The following is a 20,597-nucleotide window of genomic DNA, read 5'->3' as shown; positions in this document are numbered from 1 at the left end:
TTTTAACGGTAAGTACGATCACGTACACTCCACCATGAAAATTCAATATAAAAACCTCACGCTACAATATCCAAGATAAATGTATCGTGTTACAATAATTTTCTTCAAATTATTCGACAGAAAATATGTAGAGAAGCAGACAGCAAGCGGGAAGAGATGAAATGGTTGGTGCAAACCTTGGATAGCCTGACTTCCAATCGTTCAGATCACGAAGCCCTTTCAGAGCAGAACCGTCTGGAACAGTTGATTACTCGTTATAAGAACCTCATACCAACCATAGAAATCACCATGACGAAAACCGATATCTATTCAAAAAGCTACACGTACAGAAAAGAAGTGCGCGAGGTGTGCACTCTTTTGCACAAGGTCAAAGATCAATCGAAGGTCGACGTAGTGTCTGAAATCCCGGAGACCTTGCAGACCGCGGTTACTCATCAGGAAAGCCGTTTGAATCAGTTGGAACAACAGAGATCAAATATCGTGAGCATGCTTCAACGTGGTAAAGATCTTTTGAAAGACCAACACGCGCCTCCATTTGTGTCCTTGGAGGTTCAGCAATTAGAATCAAGCTGGAATGATACTTATGGTCAGAGCGTGGAGACCTTGAAGTCTCTGAAGAGCTCGCAGAAGTTGTGGAACACTTACCTGCAACAGAAAGAGGAGATCATGAGATTAATCGAGCAAGCTGAGGAAGAATTGAGAAAAATCGAGTCGACTACCTATTACGAAGCATCCCAGGTATCATCCGACCTTCAGAGTAAGCAAGACTTTAGCTCCACATTGAGAAAGTCTACCGAAGAGATGATGAAGAAGCTGCAAGAGACGTACAGTCATTTGACAGAGATTGCACCACCTGAAAGAAGGGAAGTATTGAAGAAAGAGATCACTCAAACTGAGAAACGAGTGGAGACTACTCTGAAGACCGTACAGGAGAAGGTTGTCTATCTGCAGGAGCATAGTACCAGGTGGAACAAGTTCCAGGCGAAATTGAACGAATTGCAATTATGGACGCAACAAAGTGCGCCTCAATCGATTGCAGATGCTGAAAACTTGGCAACCACACCCGAAGAAATGGTTTATAGAACTGAGATCTTGCAGAAAGATATTCAGGAGAGAAGCAGGACGTTGAAATTCCTCGAAGAGGAATCAGAGAAACTGGTGAAAGGTACGAACGAAACTTTCATTATCTTTTGATATATTTTTCCTTTCAAATTTCTTCATGATAGTATTTTTATCATGTTTTAATAAAGTTTCAAACAACTTTCTCATTTATACTCGTAGAGTATGTCGAAAAATTTGGTAGCAAAAAATTGAAACAGCCTGTATAAACTTTTCCTGTTTTTCTTTCTAAAACTAAAACTTTTCTGTATAAAATAGATAGTCATAAATAATTTACAAATAATTTATTTGCATATTCAGGTGAAACTGGCGGTCCTGGAAAGCAGCTGCGCGCTGACATCATAAGCCTGGAGAAGAGCATCGAAACTCTTCAAAAGAGTATCGTAGTCCAACGTCAAACAGCCGTGCAGAACCTGGAAACTTGGAAAGAGTACGAGAAAGGAATCAAAGAATTGAAACCTTGGATCGAAGAAGCTGAGTCAAAAGCAGCCACCATAGGCAGCAAACCTACGACTCTGCCGCAAGCAGCTCAAATGTTAGAAACCGCCAGAGCATTCGAAACACGATGTCAACAGCACTTCCCTCAAATTCAAGATTTATCCTTGGTCAGCCAGCGAATATCAGGGAAAACATCAGCCTCCGACGAAGTGGATGCTGTTCATACTCGTTGGAACGCAGTACACGATATAGCAGTCCAAACAACCACGAAATTAGACAAGCTAGTCACTTCGTGGAACAGCTTTGAATCCGAGATCAAAGAATTTAACGAATGGTTGGAAAAATCCGAGAGAACCGTTCTCATAGAACCAAACACCGAAACACCGGAGGTATCGGTCTTAGAAAAAGAGCTGACTCGATTGAAGGACTTCAACAAGACAATATCCGATCATCAAGCTCAATTGATATCGTTGACCCAAGTGTCTGATCATATCAGTCACGGTTTATCTTTGGAAGGAGCGACCAACTTGAAAGCTCGTGTATCAGACATCAAATCCAGAGTCAGTAAGCTGGCTGACACGGTCAGATTGCAGATCAATCGCGTCTCTGATTCTCTGTTAGCTCGCCAGGAATTCCAGATGAAGATCACCGATCTGGAGAACTGGATGTCACGACTCAGATCGAATGTCGCTGAGATCAGCGATGCAACTGTTGATACCGTTGATACCAATCTTCAGGCTGTGCACGCGTACATTCAGGAACACTCCGAGAAACAGCCCAGTTTGGAAGCTATCTGTGAAGAAGTAAAGGTGATATGTCCCAAAGGATCCATAAAAGCTAAAGCTGCTTTGGTTGACACTTACGTAGATCTAGAGAAGAAGTATAAAGCATTAGGCGACGACTTGCAACAGAAGAAGAAGGGATTGGAGAAATGGATAGAAATGTTGAGTTGGTTGAACGACGCCAATGCTCAGTTAAGTCACTGTAAATACGAAGCTGAGGCTAGAAAACCTACTATTGCTGACTTGGAGAGATTCTCCTCGGAATTGCAGACTATATACGAGAAGATAGACGCCTGGAAACAACATGTTTTACCTGACACTGCCATTGGAATTCAGATCAGAGACAAACAGGGAAAACCTCTGTCCGCATCGGGTTTGTTAAATGATTTAGAGAACAAAGCCTTAGCTCTACAGAACGAGATATCCGCGAAACGCGACAGACTAGAGAATCTTGGCGCCAGGTGGAACAATTTCAGAACACTTCAACAAACTATCACGGAGAAGATATTGAACACCCAAACTGCTCTTCAAGAGACGGTTTACAACGTTGACTGCTGCAAACAGTTGGCTCCTGCCGTGGAGAAGATTGATCGATTAATCGAAGAGCATCAGAAGAGAGAACAGGAGAAAGAGATTCTTCATTTCGAAGGAAGTTCCTTGATGAAAGAGGACCAGAGATCGACGACCAATATTCAAGTTGTTTTATCTTCTGTGGATGCTAATTGGGAGAAGGTTAACGAGCTTCTTCGAGAGCAAAGGAAGAAATACGCTGACATGAACACCGACTGGAAAGATTACGAAGAAGCTAAAGAGAAAGTGGAAAAATCTATCAAAGAAGCGACCAGTTTGTATCAATCAGTGAAAGGAGTTTCTTATGACGTTACTCAAGCGAATATCACGTTAGAGAAGCACAAGAAAGCTTTGGAAATGTTGAAGAAGGGCAGACATTTCTTAGACAAAATGGATTCTAAGGCGCAACAGTTGACGAAGGAAGCTTCTTTGATGCCCAGATTCAATTCCGAGCTAATCGAAAACGACTTAACCGATGTCCGACAGCGATATCAAGATACTTTCAACGATATTAGTGAAAAGCTACAAACCTACGAGACTCAGGTAATCATCTGGAAGCAAATAGAAGAATCGAAATCTGAACTTATCAAGTGGCTCAATAATACCAACGACGCTTTGACCACTGCGTTTGAGCGTTTGATGGACGCAGAGAACTGTCAAGCCAGGTTGATCAGATACAGAGAGGAGTTGCCTGGTTATCAACAATTGTATCAGAACATCGTCACCAAAATTGAACAATTAGTGAAATCGAACAACGATTCCGATATTCCTACCTTGAGTTCTCTTCATAAATTGTTGGACGATCAGTTCAAGGTGGTTAAAAGTTCGGCGGATAAACTGGAATCTTTGACGTGTACGTTAAACGAAAGAGAAAGAGCGATTAGACAGGAGCTGAAGAGATGTGGTGACGTAATATCGAAAATTCGCGAAGACATTATCAAATGCGACGATTTGACCGGCGAAAACACCAAGATTCTTGGTCGTATCAATAAATGCCAGGAATTAAAAACAGAATTGGAAGAATGTGATTACGCTCTGTCTAAAGTTGAGGAGACACTGACGAAGATGTCTACGGAGTATCCTAGCATTTCCAAGTCCAGTTTGCCAAAGGAATTGCAGGCTCTTCAGCTCCGAAGAGATGGCGTGGCCAGTCATGCTAATAAAGTGATAGCAACGTTGGTGGCCTTCTTAACTAAACTATACCACGAAAAGTTCGGTGCTCTTCAACGTATGGTAGCGACGCTTAAAGAAAAAGTAGCTTGGTGCGAGCCTGAACAAAGTAGCGATCGTTATAATCTGGAAGTGAAAATGGCGTCCCTGATGGACGTGGAAGCTGGAATTGCCGATTGCACCGCCAGGAAAGAAGACACTGACAACTCCTTGAAGCTTCTAGCATCTGTTGAAAGCGCCGAAACGATGACCGGCTTAAAAACGGAACGTGACAAGGTGGAGAGTGACTTGGAATCCCTGAAGAGTAGTTACAATAAGATCAAGAATGATCTAGAAAGAAACATCGCTCTATGGCAACGTTACGAACTTACATCAGAGAATGTTTTGTCCTGGTTGAAGGAGAACGAGAACAGAATCAGAGCCGAAGCTTCTGCGTTACTTAATTTAGACGATATCGAACAGAAGATTGCAGAAATGAGTCAAGTACAGAAGGCAGTGATGGAGTATCAAAGTGAACTGAAAGACCTGACTGCTCTAGCTGAAGACATCACCAGAGTTAGTTCTGAATCTCGAGTGAATCAATACATCAGCCATCTTAATACACGTTACGATTACGTGTTGAAGTTCCTGGCGCAACATTTGGACAGACTTAAAGAGTTAAAAGAGAACAGGGATCAGTATGTTGCTAATAAGAAGAAACTCGAAGCTTGGATCGAAAATGCTGAAAAAACTTTGAAAGCCTTCGACGAAATCACCGGACCAAAGCCTATAACTTTCTATCAGTCGCGGTTGAAAGAACTGAAAGCTTTCGCCGAAGGACGTGAAGTTGGACAAGCCATATTAAACAAAACTGCGGAAGCTGGCGAAACTTTGTTCGCTAGGGTCACGCCGGACCAGAGAGAAACGATCAGAACCGAGTTGAGGAACTTCCGTAACCGCGTGGACGCAATGGCGGACCGTGCTAACGTGATTTATAAAAGAATAGAGAGCGACATGATGCACAGGTCTTCGTTCGAGGATAAATTCTCTCAAGTGAAACAATGGCTGGTAGACGCGCAGAATAAATTAGGAGAGAAACAGGAATTATTACCAACCTTACAAGAGAAGAAGCTGACTCTTCATCTATATAGAGCTGTAGCACAAGATGTTAGCGTGCACAAGAATATTCTTCAACAGCTGCAAGATAGACTAAGCTCAGCTCCTGATGACGATGCTAGTGAAATGTTGGGCAACGTGATCGAAGCCCATGAAAAATTGTCTAATGAAGTTGAAGGACGAATTAATATAGCGGAGAAATACGTTTCTAACCACGAAGCGTATCTTCAGACGTTCGAGAAGACTCGGGATTGGATCAATACGGTAATCAACGAGGGAACACCTATAATCGAGGACTTTTCGGTGGAACGTGACACGGCAGAGACTAAAATCACTGCTATCGAGAATCTTCTTCAACTGAAAGCGGAAGGGGATCGAACTCTGGCTGACTGTAACGAACAATTGAATATCGTTCTTGAGCAAACTTCTCTACCAGGTCATCCAGCTTTGTTGTCTAACTTTGAGCAACAGAAAAAGATATGGGAAGATTTCCTGAAGAGATCCATAGCCTCTAGAGACAAGTTGAGGCATATGTTCGACCAGTGGTCCGAATTTGAGAAGATTGTGGAAGACTTGGAAGCCTGGATCAAGCAGATGGAGACACAATTGAAGGATCAAAGTTTGAAGAGTACAGAGGAGGCAAAGAGGGCTCATTTACAGAAGCTAAAGTCCTTGGAAGAGAGCATTATCGCGAAAGGAGCTGAATTTAACGCTGCCATTGAGAAGAGTCAAAGTATCGAGGCTGAAGCAGACCTGGCCACTAGAGCTTCCAGACAATCTACCAAGTATCAGGCTATCAAGAACCAAATAAAAGAAACCGTGATGCGGTACGAACAATTCGTAAAGGAGCACAATACCTTCAATGTGAAATACAATCAATTATTGCAATGGATCACGGACATTCAATCGGAATTGAAGAAGCACAGCGAAATCGTGGGCGATTTGTCCGTGTTGCAAAGTAGACAGAAGCTCATTCGTGACCTTGGCGATACTAGAACGAAGGAGAACGCTAGATTCGAGTCTGTCGTAGATCTCGGAGAGAAATTATATATTCATACGTCTCCCGATGGTAGAGAGATTATCAGACAACAATTGAGAAACTTGAGAACTCTGTGGGATGGATTCACTGAAGATTTGCAAAGCACTACGCAGAAATTGGACCAGTGCCTGATGCAATTCGCCGAGTTCTCCTTGTCCCACGAGCAATTGACTGCCTGGCTTCGAGACGTGGAACGTGCCATGCATCAACATACAGAATTAAAGTGTACCTTGGAAGAGAAACGAGCACAGTTACAGAATCATAAGATTATGCACCAAGAAATTATGTCTCATCAGTCCCTGGTAGAGTCTGTTTGTGATAAAGCTCAGCAGTTGGTGGATCAGACCAAAGACACCTCTCTCAACGTTTTTCTACCTTCTATTAAACAGTTGTTCCATAACATAGTAGCGAAATCGAAAGATTTGTTGGAAAATTTGGAAGATTGCGTGGAGAAACATCATAGGTTTAACCTGCAAGTGAAGAACTTCTCTGACTGGTTGAATGGCGAAAGAGACAAGCTCGCAGAATGCAACGATGTCACTGGAGAAAGAACAGATATTAGTAGAAGATTAGCTACTCTGGCGACGTTGAAGGACGATCAGATGCAGGGAACGGAACAGCTTGCAAAGTTGAAGGAACTTAGTGATACGGTTGTTAAAAGAACCGCGCCGAAAGGATGGGACGCCATCAATAAAGAGATCACCGTTTTGGAAAGCAACCTTCGTCAATATTTAAGCGAAATAGGTATTTGCAATTTAAATAAAATTCTTATATCCATAATGTCTAGTTTTACGATTTACATCATTTAAACAATTGTCCCATTTCCTTCTTTTTTGCCGTGTAGAATCTGTGGAAGAAAAGCAGAAGACAGCCCTTCAGAAATGGCAAGACTTCGAAGACAAATTGGAAACGCATACAAAATGGTTCAGCACGATGGAAGCTGCCTTTAGAGACCAACAATTACAACCAACTTTGCAGGACAAGGAGGCTCGTTTGAAAGCTTTGAAAGAGAAGCGTGACGCCATACTGAAGGAAGAATCGAATATAGACGAGTTCGTTGACAAGTCTCATAGTCTACTACACGCGAGCGGCGTTGAACGTATCAAACCCATGATCTCGCAAATTAGCAATAGGTAAAACTGTTCAAACAAGAATCGAAATCTTTCATTGTCGCCAAATCTAGATCTTTATGTATATATATATTTATTTTTACGAAAAGATGAAATCGAGAGTTTCAATGAAATTGTTCAAATGGAAATTTCAGATACCAACTATTGCATGGCCTTAGCAAAGAAGTAGTGACGAGGTGTCAGAGTATTCTAGACGATCATCGGGCTTATGAAGAGAAACTGAAGGTTGTGGATGCGTGGCTGACTCAATTGGAACAAAGTTTGGCCAGTCTGAAGAAAGACGAGGCAGGTGGAAATCTCGAAGAGAGAGTCTCTCGTTTACAGATATTGTTAGCTGAGAAAGAGCAAGGTGAACATCGATTAGGAAGCTTGATATCGTTTGGGGAGAGGATCCTTGCTGACACATCTGCCCAGGGAAGGGAACTTATTCGTCACGAACTAAGGCAGGCTCGAGAACGATGGGACAAATTTGTAGAAGGCATAGATGAGCAACAGAAGAAACAGGATGCTCAGTCTTTGCAATGGACCAATTATCAGGAAACTTTGCAACAGATTTTGGCTTGGTTAGACACTATGGAGAGATCCGTGAAACAGGACTCGACGATCACGTGGTCTTCTCTTCAGGAAATTAAATCCAAGTTGTTGAAGAGCAAGGTGCTTTTAGTTGTTTTCTCGTTTTGTTTTAAAAATGAAAAAGGTAACAAGGCTTGTTGTCGATAATAAAATGTTGTTATCTGTTATAGGGAATGCACCAGGAAATTCTGGCATACAAACGCATCATCGAGGGTGTGTCTGAAAAGGCAAATGCACTGACGTACGCAGTCCAAGCGCCATCAGACGCTCAACAGAAAGCTGCTTCGGTTTCTGGAAGATACGAGGACTTGGTTGAAATGTCACAAAAGAATATAGCCAACCTAGAGACTCTCCTAGACACGTTCCAACAATTTTACGATCTTCAGAAATCCTATCAAGACTATCAGAAACAACAATGGGAACAACTGACCAATTACAGCGACTACACGGGCAACAAAGCTGCTCTTCAAGCTCAACTGGCCAAGATCATGGAGCTTCAAGACGGCCAGAGGGAAGGAGAATTAAAATTGGATATTCTTAGCGAACATGTGGCTCAGAGTGCATCCAACTTATCACCTAGATCGTTAGAATCTATGGAAAGAGACCTGGCTTCGTTGAGGCAAGATTTATTTTATTAGTTTATCGTTAACTGTATTCGAGTTGAGATTCAAATGAGATTAAACGAGTTAAAATTTCTTGGTAAAATGAATATTTATGTTACAGATTCGAGCATAAGAAATTCGCCATTACGGTAAACGACATTATTCGATGCATCGAGGAGAGGATCCAGCAATGGAGCGAGTACGAAAATTCTTTGGAACGTTTATTAGCTTGGTTGGCGGATGCGGAGTCGTCTTTGAAGAATTACTCCCTAAAGAACTCTCTTGAAGAGAAACAAGAACAACTCGAGAAATATCAGGTAATACTTTATAATCTAAAATAAAGACCACAGTTGTATCTTGCAACGTATGTACACCATACAGGCTTACATCTGTAAGAGCAGATTATTCTAATTAAAAGATTAGTTCAACGTTTCGTCGAAAAATTAACTTTCATTGCGCAAAGTCACACTACGAACGCGTTCTGTTTCTTTTTGCGAATAACGCGCGAACGGTGCGGAGATTTTTTGATTTTTAATCAAGAAGAGGAAAAGATACGAGAGAGATGAAGTGGTATACAGGATCAGGCATTGTATTTTGGAAAACTTTCTTAGGCACTGCAAAAAACCGCCTTATCGTGGGACACGGAAGTGACGGAACTGGTGGCCCTAGGAGACCACCTGGACCAAGTAAGAGAAACATCGAAAAAATTTGTTCGATCAGGGTTGTGAACGCTTTTTTGTCAATTGGTCTCTCGTTACTGTCTCCTTCTCTTTTTCTTCTTCTTCTTTCTCTCTATATTCTAATCGTTCTTTTTGCTTTTTTTCTCTCTTTCTTTTTCTTCTCTTCTTTTCTCAACGATTTAGTTTAGTGTGATGTAAATCGAAAATATTACATATGTATATATATATATATATATGTATGTATATTGAAAATGATTTTATAAGAGCATTGGGGTAAGTTTCAAGAACTCGATACACTGTACACTCACTTTTCACACTATCATACTTACACTTGTTTTTTCTTAAACGTTTTACGAGTAGATACTTTAACACACATAAATTTTCTTCTTATCTCCTGTTTTACTTCGATGCATGCAAACGTGTTGTTTTGAGTACGTTTGATCGAAGAATCGTGTTTCCAAGCCCCTACATTGCGTTGTCATGGCACGCGAAAAAATCCATGACTAGTTGATTGAATTCGCATTAACCATCTGTACATGAACATTCCCAAACATACAAACAAACATGCGTGTTACCTCTGTGAGTTCAAGGTAGTTTCAGAAAGACGGGAAGCTACCTAATCAGTACACACCTTTTAATTAGTTTGTTCGATAAAGTACACGAAATTTAAAGACGAAAGCTTCCTATATGAAGTATCGTGGGATTCCAATGAGATTTCTGTTCCATAGATGTTGATCGTGAATCTCCGGCAGAACGAGGCCGAGTTCGACAAGATGAGCGACGAATCTTCCGAACTGATGCAAATTAGTGGGGAAACAAGGTTCTCAGCCAACGTTCAGCAGATCACCTCGCGTTTCCAATCTATTCAAGCGACTGCTAAGGTGAATATCAAAAATTGCATGTTAATACTCATAATTATAAGGTAACATTTATCTTTAAACGTAAGTTATACAAACAATAATTCAATTATTGATCAATAATTTCGCTAGAAACCTTTAACAGGTCTTTTACAAGTTTTATAAAATTATAAAGTCTATAATTTCGACAAGTAGTTCTATAATCTGCGCGATTAAAATTCTGTGAACAATTTAAGAACAATCTTAAAATTCTAATTCGTCTATCCGTCGTAATTTCATAGAAATTCTTGGAGCAACGAATTATTTAATTAGAAATTCTGATTTATCGAGAAAAAACGTCATCTAATTTAGTCAAACATATTTATCATTTACTCTATTCCCAAACATTTCTTCTAAGAATATTCTAACGCTTCCACGACAATTATATATTACATCGTTCAAATTTAAAGCTGGCAATTGTTTAAAAAATCACAGGAATTGGTAAAGAAATGCGAACAAGCAGTGGCAGACCACGCAGCCTATCTGGAGCGCTACAAACAGTGTTCAGAATGGCTAGCAAACACCAGAACTACTTATCAATCCATCAAAGACGATCTCAGCGGCACTCTTCAAGAGCTAACCTCGAACGTAGCAACGCTGAAGGATCTTCTGGCTCGTCAATCTTCGGCAACTCTTTTAATAAACAACACCGTGGAAGCTGGAGAACGTCTTTACTACACCACAGGCATGGACGGCAGAGAGATCGTTCGTCAACAGTTGTTAGATCTTCAACAAGCCTTCGAAGAACTGTACGACAGTATCGCGTCGACCGAACGAGAGTTACAATCAAAGATCTCACGTTGGTCCGGATTCGACGAGTCCAACGAGTCATTCGACAACTGGCTGAAGACTGTCGAGACTCAACTAAAACCAGAAATCGAATTGAAAACCACACTGGACGAGAAACGAGCTCAGTTGCAAATCTATCGTTCATTCTTGCACGATATTCAGTCTCATCAACAAGATTTACTCGATCTTCGCGATAAAGCTGATAATTTACCAGACTCTACTGACAAAATACATCAGACGCTGAAGAAACTGAACGAAAGACACGCTACGGTGTTGAAACGAGCTGCTGCGTTCGTTGAAAAGTACGAAGGCATAGTCAGTGATCACCAACAGTACAGCAAGGCTGTGCTCGACACTCACGAGTGGTTAGACGCGACGCACAATGCAGTTATTCTTTGGGGTGACACGGAATTAGAACGGGTGTCCCTTCACACGAACCTGGATCGACTGAAGAATTTATTGCAGAGTTTACCAGAGGACAAACCGAGAGTTCAACAGATAAGAATCCTAGGGGAAAAGGTGATTCCAGGAACCCTGGAATCTGGTCAGATTAACATTCGTTCGCAGATAGACTCCTCGCAGCAAGAATGGGAAAGTTTGGTCACTGCTGTCAAGTCTACTATAGAGGGTCTAGAAAACAAGCTTCAACAGTGGAACGAGTTCGAAACATCGAAAGAACGATGCCTCGCCTGGATGAGAGAAACTGATACCAAACTCCACGCGGTCGACTTGAAGGCTACCTTGCAAGAGAAGAAGGACCAATTGGAGCTTCTGCGCACACTCCAAGGACAGGTTCGCGCGAAAGAACTAGAAATAGATGCTGTCTCCGAGAAAGCTCAACAACTTCACAAGAATATCACGTCTCGTACCACACATATGTCAGAGTTAAGCATCAAGTATCAACAGATATCGAACAAAGTGAAGGATCTGAACAGTCGTTGGCACCAATACGTGACCACTCATCAAGAATTCGACAATCAAGTGGCAGAGTGCACCAGATGGTTGGATGACATTAGGAAGAAGCTAGCTTACTGCTCTGACCTGGGTGCATCCTCTCAGAAAGATTTAGAGAACAAGATGGAGGTAATTCAGGATCTATTGTTGTACAAGGAAGATGGATTCGCCAAGGTTCAAGGGATCGTAGAACTAGCTCAAGCTGTCTTAGCAAACACAGCACCAACTGGACACAAGGCTATCAACGATGCTGTTGGAAAATTACAGGAACAATGGAGCGCACTAGCCTCGAAGATGTTGGAGACCAAGACCAACTTAGATGATTCTATCAATAAGTGGGCTGGTCTTCTAGAACAGATACAATCGATGAATAAAACTGTTGATTATATGCAGTCTGCTTTGAACGAATTCTTGCCGTTCCAAACGACAATGTCTGAAAAGAGGTGTCAGTTGGAACGTATCAAGGCCTTGGAAGAGAAAGTTCGATGCGAGAATATCGAGGTGGATAGTCTGAAGATCAAGGTGGCTGAAATGATCGCCAGTGGTCCTCAAGGTCTAGCTGCGTCCCAGGCACAGAGCATCTTGAACAGATTCGACACGTTGTTCGAGAAGATTAAATCGCTGTTAACCGAGCGAGAAGAACAATATAAGGATCACAGATTGTACAAAGAAGCGCACGACGATATTATCAATTGGTTGAGTCGAGCTCGTGAAAAGATTCCATCGATGAAACAGAGGCCATTAAGCGATAAATTGGCTATTGAAAATGCTGTGGCTCCATTGGAGAGTTTGTTGAATAAGAAGGCTCAGGGTGAACTCTTGGTGGAACATCTTCAGCATACTGGCAAGGTCGTCTGCGCGAGTACGAGTCCTCAGGGTCAGGAGATTATAATGAACGAGGTGAAAGCTTTAACTCAGAGTTTCGAAGAGCTTTTCAGAGGTAAGTCTATTAAGAGATTTTTAAAGGATTCGAAGATTTTGAAAGATTCGAGAATTTTTAGAGTTTGGTATCGCAGGGTTTAATCTTAGGATCGAAGCTTTGGTGTACCAACTGATTTTTCATGAAGCTAGTTGCAATGCCGACGAATATTTTCTATCGTTAGACAATTTTTTACATTCGAAAACATTTCTCATATTTAATTCTTGTTCCAATTACATTTCAATGACTTTTCTTTAGAAACTAAAGCGAAATTGAAATACGAAGAATTCTAAGACCGTAGCATGACACTGAAAATTTCCATGTTACATTAAGGACGATTTATTTTGTTCAATTCCACAGAAATTAAGCAACAAAAGGATCAATTGGAACAAACCGTGAGTCAATGGAGAGACTACAAGGACGAATACGAGCGAATAAGCGATTGGTTACAGCAGTTCGACATCCTGATAAAGGCGCAGAAGAATTCTCTCTTGTCAAACGTAGCAGGGAAAAAGAAACAAGTACAAGAAGTAAAGGAAATACTGGAAAACCTATTAAAGAGACAAGAACAAATCGATAAATTCAACAAGACTGCATCCAGTCTTCTATCGTCTAACCTGGACACCTACATAAACAACCAACTTCGTCACTTAAACTCGCGCTATCAGGTTCAAGTGAATCTCGCCAAAGACGTTCTGAACAAAGTGGAAACTAACTTGGCTCAGCACGAAGAATACGTAGCTAATTTGGCCAAGACTTGTGCCTGGATCGAAAACGCGAAGCAAATCATTCGCAAAGGGACCGAGGCAGCGTCCACTAGCAGTCGAGAAGAGCTACAGAACAGATTAGACAACATTCAAGAATTATTAAGGAAACGCGAGGAAGGACAAAACTTGGTGCATCTGACAGTAAACTGTGGAGAGAAAGTAATGAGAAATACTCGATCAGATGGTCGCGAAGAGATAAACATTCAATTAAAGGAGATTCAAAATGCGTGGGAGAGACTAGTGAAGAAGATTTCGACGACCAAAGTGCATTTAGAGACGAGTCTGCTTCAATGGGCGGATTATAGTTCGTCGTATTTGCAATTGCAACAATGGATCAACGACAGGGAAGCTAAATTGCAACAAGTCTGTGAACAAAAGGTGTCGAAAGCTAGAAAAGGTCTGGCTGGCTTGAGTTCCTTGGCTATTGGAGAAAGGAAGGCGAATCTTAGACAGACGAACAGTATAGTTCAGGATATAGTGGCGTTCGAGCCGATGATTCAATCGGTTACCACGAAGGCCGAGGATCTTCGACAGGCCACACCAGCCACGGAAATTTCAATAAAATACGAAACTTTGAGCAAACAGGCGCAGGAGTTGTACGCGAAACAAAAGGAAACCGTGGAACAACATCAGGCGTTTATCGACAGTGGAAACGAATTTATTCAGTGGATAAGAGCGGCTAAGGAGAGACTTGGAAAATGTTCAGAACCTACTGGGGATAAGGAATCGTTGGCGAATAAGATTACACAGTTGAAAGTACTGCAAAGCGAGCTGCCAGAGGGCCAGAAGAAATTGCAACATGCTTTGGAACAAGGGAACGCGGCGTGTCAGATCGCCGACGAGGAGGACAAGGAGATCATCGAGGAGGAAGTTGCGATGCTGCAGGAAGAGTACGACAGCTACGTGTAAGTTTCGTGATCTGTTTCGGACTTTTAGAATATTTTATATTTATATGACGTACTTTCAATTACATCATATGTATTCCATAATTTTCTTGATATATTTCTTGCAATTTTCCTTTTTCTTTTTTTATCTTTATCGACATCGTTGACGTTGATAATAAATAACAAGTTCGATAATTCAATAATCAGAAATCAGAAATTCACTGATTAAATGTTCAGTCCAGAATTAATTATTTAAATACCAAAGTTCTATATCTCTTTTGACAGAGACTCGTTGAACAACACGAAGAGTTTACTGGAAGTAGGAATAGTGAAATGGACGGAGTACGAGGACCAATTTTCAGAAGCTACCGAATGGCTCACGCAGACCGAGCAACTGGTGCAATCGTTCAACAAACTTCAAGATAGTTTGGAAGAAAAGAAGAACGTTCTTGAACAATTCCAGGTCCATTTGCAGACGTTGTTCGACTGGCAAAGAGAACTTGATCGACTGAACATGAAGGCTCAGATGTTATTGGAAACTTGCGCGGACACCAGAATCTCGAACGCTATCACCCAATTGACGACCAAGTATAACGCGCTTCTATCTTTGGCTAAAGAAATAATGAGACGCCTGGAATTACATTATCAGGTATATCCCATTACTGAGCTTCGAGTGTTAGAGATGCTTAAGAGATTAGGATAAAAGTGTACAATGTCTGCACAGTTTAGTGTCACATTCTCAAATAATTTTATCCTGCATCTCCTTGTACTGCAGTCTACATTCTTCGCTATTATTTTGTAATATAAGCTTCTATAGTAACCTTGAAGTTATTTGCTCGTACGACATATTTTTCTACGGTTCGGTATTCGATAGATTTTCAAAATATCTTTTTATTATTTTTTAATAAAAATCGAAACTTGAATATCCAAGCTGTATATTAAAATTCACTATGATATCTTTCCAAAAACACAACGGATTAATTCTAATCTTATTTGATACCGTAACTGCTATCGTATAATCCCAAGGATAGTGCAATCAAAATTCCTAAATAATCCTCCGTACCTTTTCGTCTACAGGAACATCAGCAGCACAATACGCTGTACCAAGAATGTCAAGATTGGATCGAACGAACTCGTGACAAACTGAGTGAATGTAAGGAGATTCCAAGCACCTTAACCGAGGTGAACAATAAGCTGCATACTTGCAAGGCCATCAGACAAACCTTGGAACAAGGCCAGAACAAGCTGCGTTATGCTCTCGAACTAAAGGAGAAGGTGATTATGAACACAGAGCAAAATGGCGCGGCAAAGATTCAAGAAGACACAGAAAACCTCAAGACAGAATTCGAGAAATTGTTAGTCAACGTGGAAGACATAAGACAGAAACTTGCCGCAAGAGCAAGCGCGTTGGAAGAATTGAACAAAATTCATCGACTCACCACGGATTGGATCGATGAGATCGAGGGCAAGATTCAGCCGGGTGAAATGTACAAGAACGATCTCAGTGAAAAACGAGCGGTGTTGGAAAAGTATAAGACGGTTCAGAGGGATATTCAAGGCCATGGTGAAACCGTAGATCGATTGAAGGCTCGTTTGGCTGAAGATTCTAGCATACCCGTTGGCCCTTATCAATCTACCATCGCAAAGTACGACGAATTGACCAAGCTGATCGCTGAAAAAATTCGAGTGAGTATTCATTGAATGTATTAAACATTAATTATTATTATAAATATTAATTAAATGCGTTGAGTCGATTAAATCTTGGATGTTATTTCGAAGTTTAAGTGGAAAAAATACAAGAATTTTCCTCGATTTAATCGAACCTGGTAAATAACAGATGGAGAATATTAATATAAACGCGTAATCGAAATTACAATTATAAATATACCATAAACTTGCCTGTTCCTGCTTTTAGAATTTAGAAGAGCAGGTGAACGATCACGAGAAGCTGCAACAAGCTCACAACGAAGCCGCGGATTGGGTTCGTCACACGAAACTGGAACTTCAGCAAAACTGCGACACCCACGGCGAAAAGGAGCGGATCATCGAACGGGAGAACAAAGTGAATCAGATCATCGCTTCCCTTCCCAAGGGAGAAAACTTGATCTCGAAAGTGATTCAATTGAGCGATGGAGTGATCGCCAGCACAGGTCCCGAAGGTCAAGAAGCTATCAAACAGGACGTGAAACAGCTGCAAGCAAATTGGAAATCTTTGCAAGCGCAGTGTCACGAGTCCCAGAAGACTTTGTCCAACTGTATTTCCAGCTGGTCTCAATTTACAACCGCGTTGGACAGCATGAAACGATGGATAGATCATTTCCAGAAGAAGGTGAACGACGAGCAATCGAAAGAGAACAAAACCCCGGAGGATTTAATTCGGTGCAAAAGTCTCGTGGAAGAAGCCGTTCAACAGAAGCCTGTTTTGGAAGATTTGAACGACAAGTGCGAAGCTTTGTTGGAAATGAGCGCTTGTAGTTGGGCTCGTGACAAGACCGTGCAATTGCAGTCGGCTTACACGTCTTTGTTGACGGATATGCAAGGACTGGTTTCCAGGGTGGAGAAGAATTTATCCGATCACACCGAGTTCTTGAAGGCGAAGAAGGAAATGGAAGACTGGCTGCGTATTGCTCGAGGATCCGTGCAGGATTGCATGGGTGTTGGGGATGCTGAGTGGGCCAAGGATAAATTGGAAACCATTAAGGTGTGTTATCGATAGATTTTTATGCTCGCAAAATTTACAGATTCACAGAATGCAGGTAATACGCAATATTTAAATAGTCAAAACTAAGTTCTCGTTATAATTCTTAATAGAAGTTTCTCTCGTTTTTAATAGAAGAAATCTCTCCTTGGTCGTATGAAAATATTGATTTATCGTTGCTGATTTTTCAAAAAATTGTCTTTTTCCTGTGTCTGATTATTCTGTGTCTGTAGATCGTCGCAACAAGAATCACGGAGGGTCAACATCTACTTTCAACATTACAAAACGCGTACGCGAAAGCCATAGACACAGCAGTGCCAGAGCAACAAGACCAACTGAGATCAGACATGGCGGGACTTCTTTCCAGCTGGGAGCAACTGAGCATCGATTTGAACACGGTTCAAGCTCAGCTCAAGTCTCTGTTACACCGTTGGGATGATCACACGGAAGCTCACGGGAAGATGAAACGTTGGTTGGAAGAGACCGAGAACAGTATGCAGGAGCTTCCAGACACAAAGGGAGAATTCGGTGACATGAAAACGATGCTGGAACGTTACAAGCACATCCAAGAGGAAGTTCGCGGCAAGAAAACCGAATTAGATCATCTGTTGGAAGAAGCTGACGAACTGTCCAAACTGGCGAAGAAGAGCACGCCTCTGGATCGTACGAGAGAATTGTCGAAACGTTGGCAGAATCTGAGTGAGAACGTCGATGAAAGAAAGAGATTGATCGAAAATGAAATTGAGGAATACAACGCTTATCATGCAGCCTTGCAAGAGACTGAGAAATGGCTGTTGCAAATTTCTTTCCAACTAATGGCCCACAATTCACTGTACATCACGAACAAAGAGCAAACGGTATCGCAAATTAAACAGCACGAAACTCTGCTTGCAGAAATCGAAAATTACACGAGTGTGCTGGACGATTTGAAATTGAAAGGAAATGGACAGATCGATCGATACGTGGCTGCCAATCCTGAGATAAAAACAGTCATCGAAACGCAACTTCAAAATGTTCAAGAGAGCTACAATTCTCTATTGAATACCGCGTTGCAGATTAAGAAACGATTGGCGGAATCGTTGGTCAAATTCCAGGAATATGAGAACACTTTGGAGAGTATCATGAAGAATCTGGATGCGTATGAGCCGGAAATAGCGCAAGAGATGGAGGCACCTTTGGATACTCTCGATATTGCGAAGCAGAGATTCGAAAATGCTCGCACGTTGCATAATAAGTTACAAGGCGAGAAAACGAGGCTTGCTCTGGCTGTCGAAGCTTGCGAAGCTGCGGTGGCTTGCGTCTCGAGACCCGGAAGTCCTCTGGATGCGCCACCTGTGCAGATTCCGCCGAGAGAAGTAGAAGTTAGGAACAAACTGGAGGAACTGATCGATCAGGTATCGTATTCTTTTTAATTTTTTTAATTTTTTATACGCGTATTTTTGTATCAAACCTTTCCTTTGCACGATAACTTTCTTTTCGTTTTCATTAAAGATTTCTATTAAAAAAATTTGTATTAGCGAAAACGAAATAAAATAATATGCGTCTTCTTGTTAAATATTCTCGTTATTATCAGTTTATTGATAATAAACGATGAAACGCACCGTTTTGCAGTCGTAAAAATAATCATGAAAATTTATTTGATGACGTTGAAATAGCCACACTGCATAATCAACATCATGGTTTCAGGCTCAGGGACATTTGATGAACGTGACGAAAGCTCTGAACGAACTGGAAGAACAAACTCGTCAGAAGAACGTGCTTCGATCTTGGATAAACCAACAAAGAGCTCTGTGCGCCGAATGGAAGTCTCGGCCAGCGAAATTAAGATCCGAAGCTGCGCACGCCGAGTTACAAGCAATGAACGACTTACTTGGAAACGTTGGCGAACGTCGAACTCACGCGTTAACTGAACTATCGCTCAACGAAGACGATCAGGACATCGAGGAAGGATTGAACAAACTGGAAGCAGAGTTGACGGATGCTATCGCCGGAAAACAAGCTGCTCAGGATCTGATTCAAAAGTATAGAACACAGGTGCAGAGTATTCAAGCCTGGTTGGATGTCCTGTCGAAGAAAGTTGACGTTATCGAGAAAGGAAATGGGCAAACTATCGGCCAAAAGATCGCTAGCGTGAAAGAGATCACAACGGAGTTCGAGTCTCAGGGACCTGGAAAGTTGAACGAGGTGAAGACGTTGAGCGATCAAGTGATGGATTCTGTGAGCAACTTGGATTCACAGCAGATAGAAGAACAAATTAAGTCTGTCGAAAGAAGATACGCTGATATAGCGAAGAAGCTGCAGAGGAAAGCGCAGGTATTGGACATGACTGCTCAAGGGATCGAGGCAACTAGGCAGGAGATCGAGGAGAATCGTGATTGGATTGAGCAAAGGAAACAGCAAGCCCAGGTCTCTGATCCAGTTGGATTTGACAGCAAGCAGGTGGAGGAGAAGCTTCTTGCTCTGAAGGTAATTTAATCAGAAAGGATATTGAGATTTTAAAGAATTTACTTATTCGAAGGAGCTTACATTTTTTAGTCGGCTAGTTGAATTATTATAAACTTTGTATTTGTTTTATAAATTAAAGAACTAGAGTTAAAGGTTCGATTTACTATTTTCCAACAAGTTCTTCAATTATAATACTTCTACTTTAAATTTGTTACGGTAAATAAATTTTCCTCGATCTTCATAAGACATTATGTATACATAGAAACATAGCGATACGTTTCTGGTAAATTTTAGGCGATGCTGAAGGAAGCAGAAGGAAAGCAAATGGTGATCGATACCCTGGAGAAACGAGTCGGTAACATGCAGAACGAATTAGAGGCCAATGAACAGCAACAATTGGAAAATGAAACGAAAGCTTTGCGTGGCGAACAATCTCAGCTTTGTACGATCTTAACTGAAGGAATTTCCAGTGCAACGGCTGCAGCCGACGCTCGACGCAAGTTCGAAGGTGATCTGGAACGAACACGGGCTTGGATCAAGTCGAAGAGCAATAACTTGAAGAAGCTGAGTGGGTACCTGCCTTTGAAGGCGTCGAAAGTCGAACAGGATATCATTCAGCACGGAGAATTGGAAGCTGACATCGATTCCTTCAGTGAAAAGGACCTGAATGATATTTTGAAGCAGGGGCACAATCTGTTGAAGGAATGCAACGAGGAGGATCGCGCGAAATTAGGAAAAATCTTGGACGAAATGAGCAAGGATTACGAAGAGCTGAAGAGCGAAGCGCAAGAGAAGCAGGCAGCACTCGCGGATCTTCTTCAAGGACGAAAGGCCTTCGAAAATGAAATAGACAAGTGTAAGAGATGGATCAACGAAGCTGAAGTGGCCACATCTTCGGATCTGAGGTCTTCTAGCATCGATATTTTAAGGGAACAGCTGGCTAAGGTAAGATACAGGTTTCTGTAGCGAGTTGCGTCACAATAGACGTACAATGATAGCAGAATGCATTGTTTCCTGTAACGTAGAATCGTTTGTATTTCCATTTAT

General features: G+C 41.5%; 1 protein-coding gene across 7 annotated transcripts in view; it reads left to right on the top strand.

Annotated features, from left to right (window-relative positions):
- Positions 1–20,597, top strand: part of LOC122571507 (nesprin-1) — a 109,347-nt gene that overhangs the window by 24,741 nt on the left and 64,009 nt on the right. For 5 of the 7 annotated variants that reach the window (XM_043735352.1, XM_043735369.1, XM_043735346.1 and 2 more), the window contains exons 12-27: positions 121–1,165; positions 1,420–6,957; positions 7,058–7,346; positions 7,478–7,997; positions 8,087–8,535; positions 8,640–8,835; positions 9,130–9,204; positions 9,927–10,079; positions 10,530–12,777; positions 13,117–14,428; positions 14,693–15,056; positions 15,485–16,093; positions 16,323–17,108; positions 17,339–18,499; positions 18,792–19,571; positions 19,845–20,495. In XM_043735352.1, the coding sequence (XP_043591287.1) occupies positions 121–1,165; positions 1,420–6,957; positions 7,058–7,346; positions 7,478–7,997; positions 8,087–8,535; positions 8,640–8,835; positions 9,130–9,204; positions 9,927–10,079; positions 10,530–12,777; positions 13,117–14,428; positions 14,693–15,056; positions 15,485–16,093; positions 16,323–17,108; positions 17,339–18,499; positions 18,792–19,571; positions 19,845–20,495 (16,176 nt within the window). The remainder of the gene's footprint in view (positions 1–120; positions 1,166–1,419; positions 6,958–7,057; positions 7,347–7,477; positions 7,998–8,086; positions 8,536–8,639; positions 8,836–9,129; positions 9,205–9,926; positions 10,080–10,529; positions 12,778–13,116; positions 14,429–14,692; positions 15,057–15,484; positions 16,094–16,322; positions 17,109–17,338; positions 18,500–18,791; positions 19,572–19,844; positions 20,496–20,597) is intronic. The other 2 variants (XM_043735359.1, XM_043735397.1) reach the window with 1 other exon arrangement.

The sequence above is a fragment of the Bombus pyrosoma genome, linkage group LG1 (genome assembly GCF_014825855.1).
Source record: "Bombus pyrosoma isolate SC7728 linkage group LG1, ASM1482585v1, whole genome shotgun sequence".
Classification (NCBI taxonomy): domain Eukaryota; kingdom Metazoa; phylum Arthropoda; class Insecta; order Hymenoptera; family Apidae; genus Bombus; species Bombus pyrosoma.
This window is presented reverse-complemented; position numbering and strand designations above follow the sequence as displayed.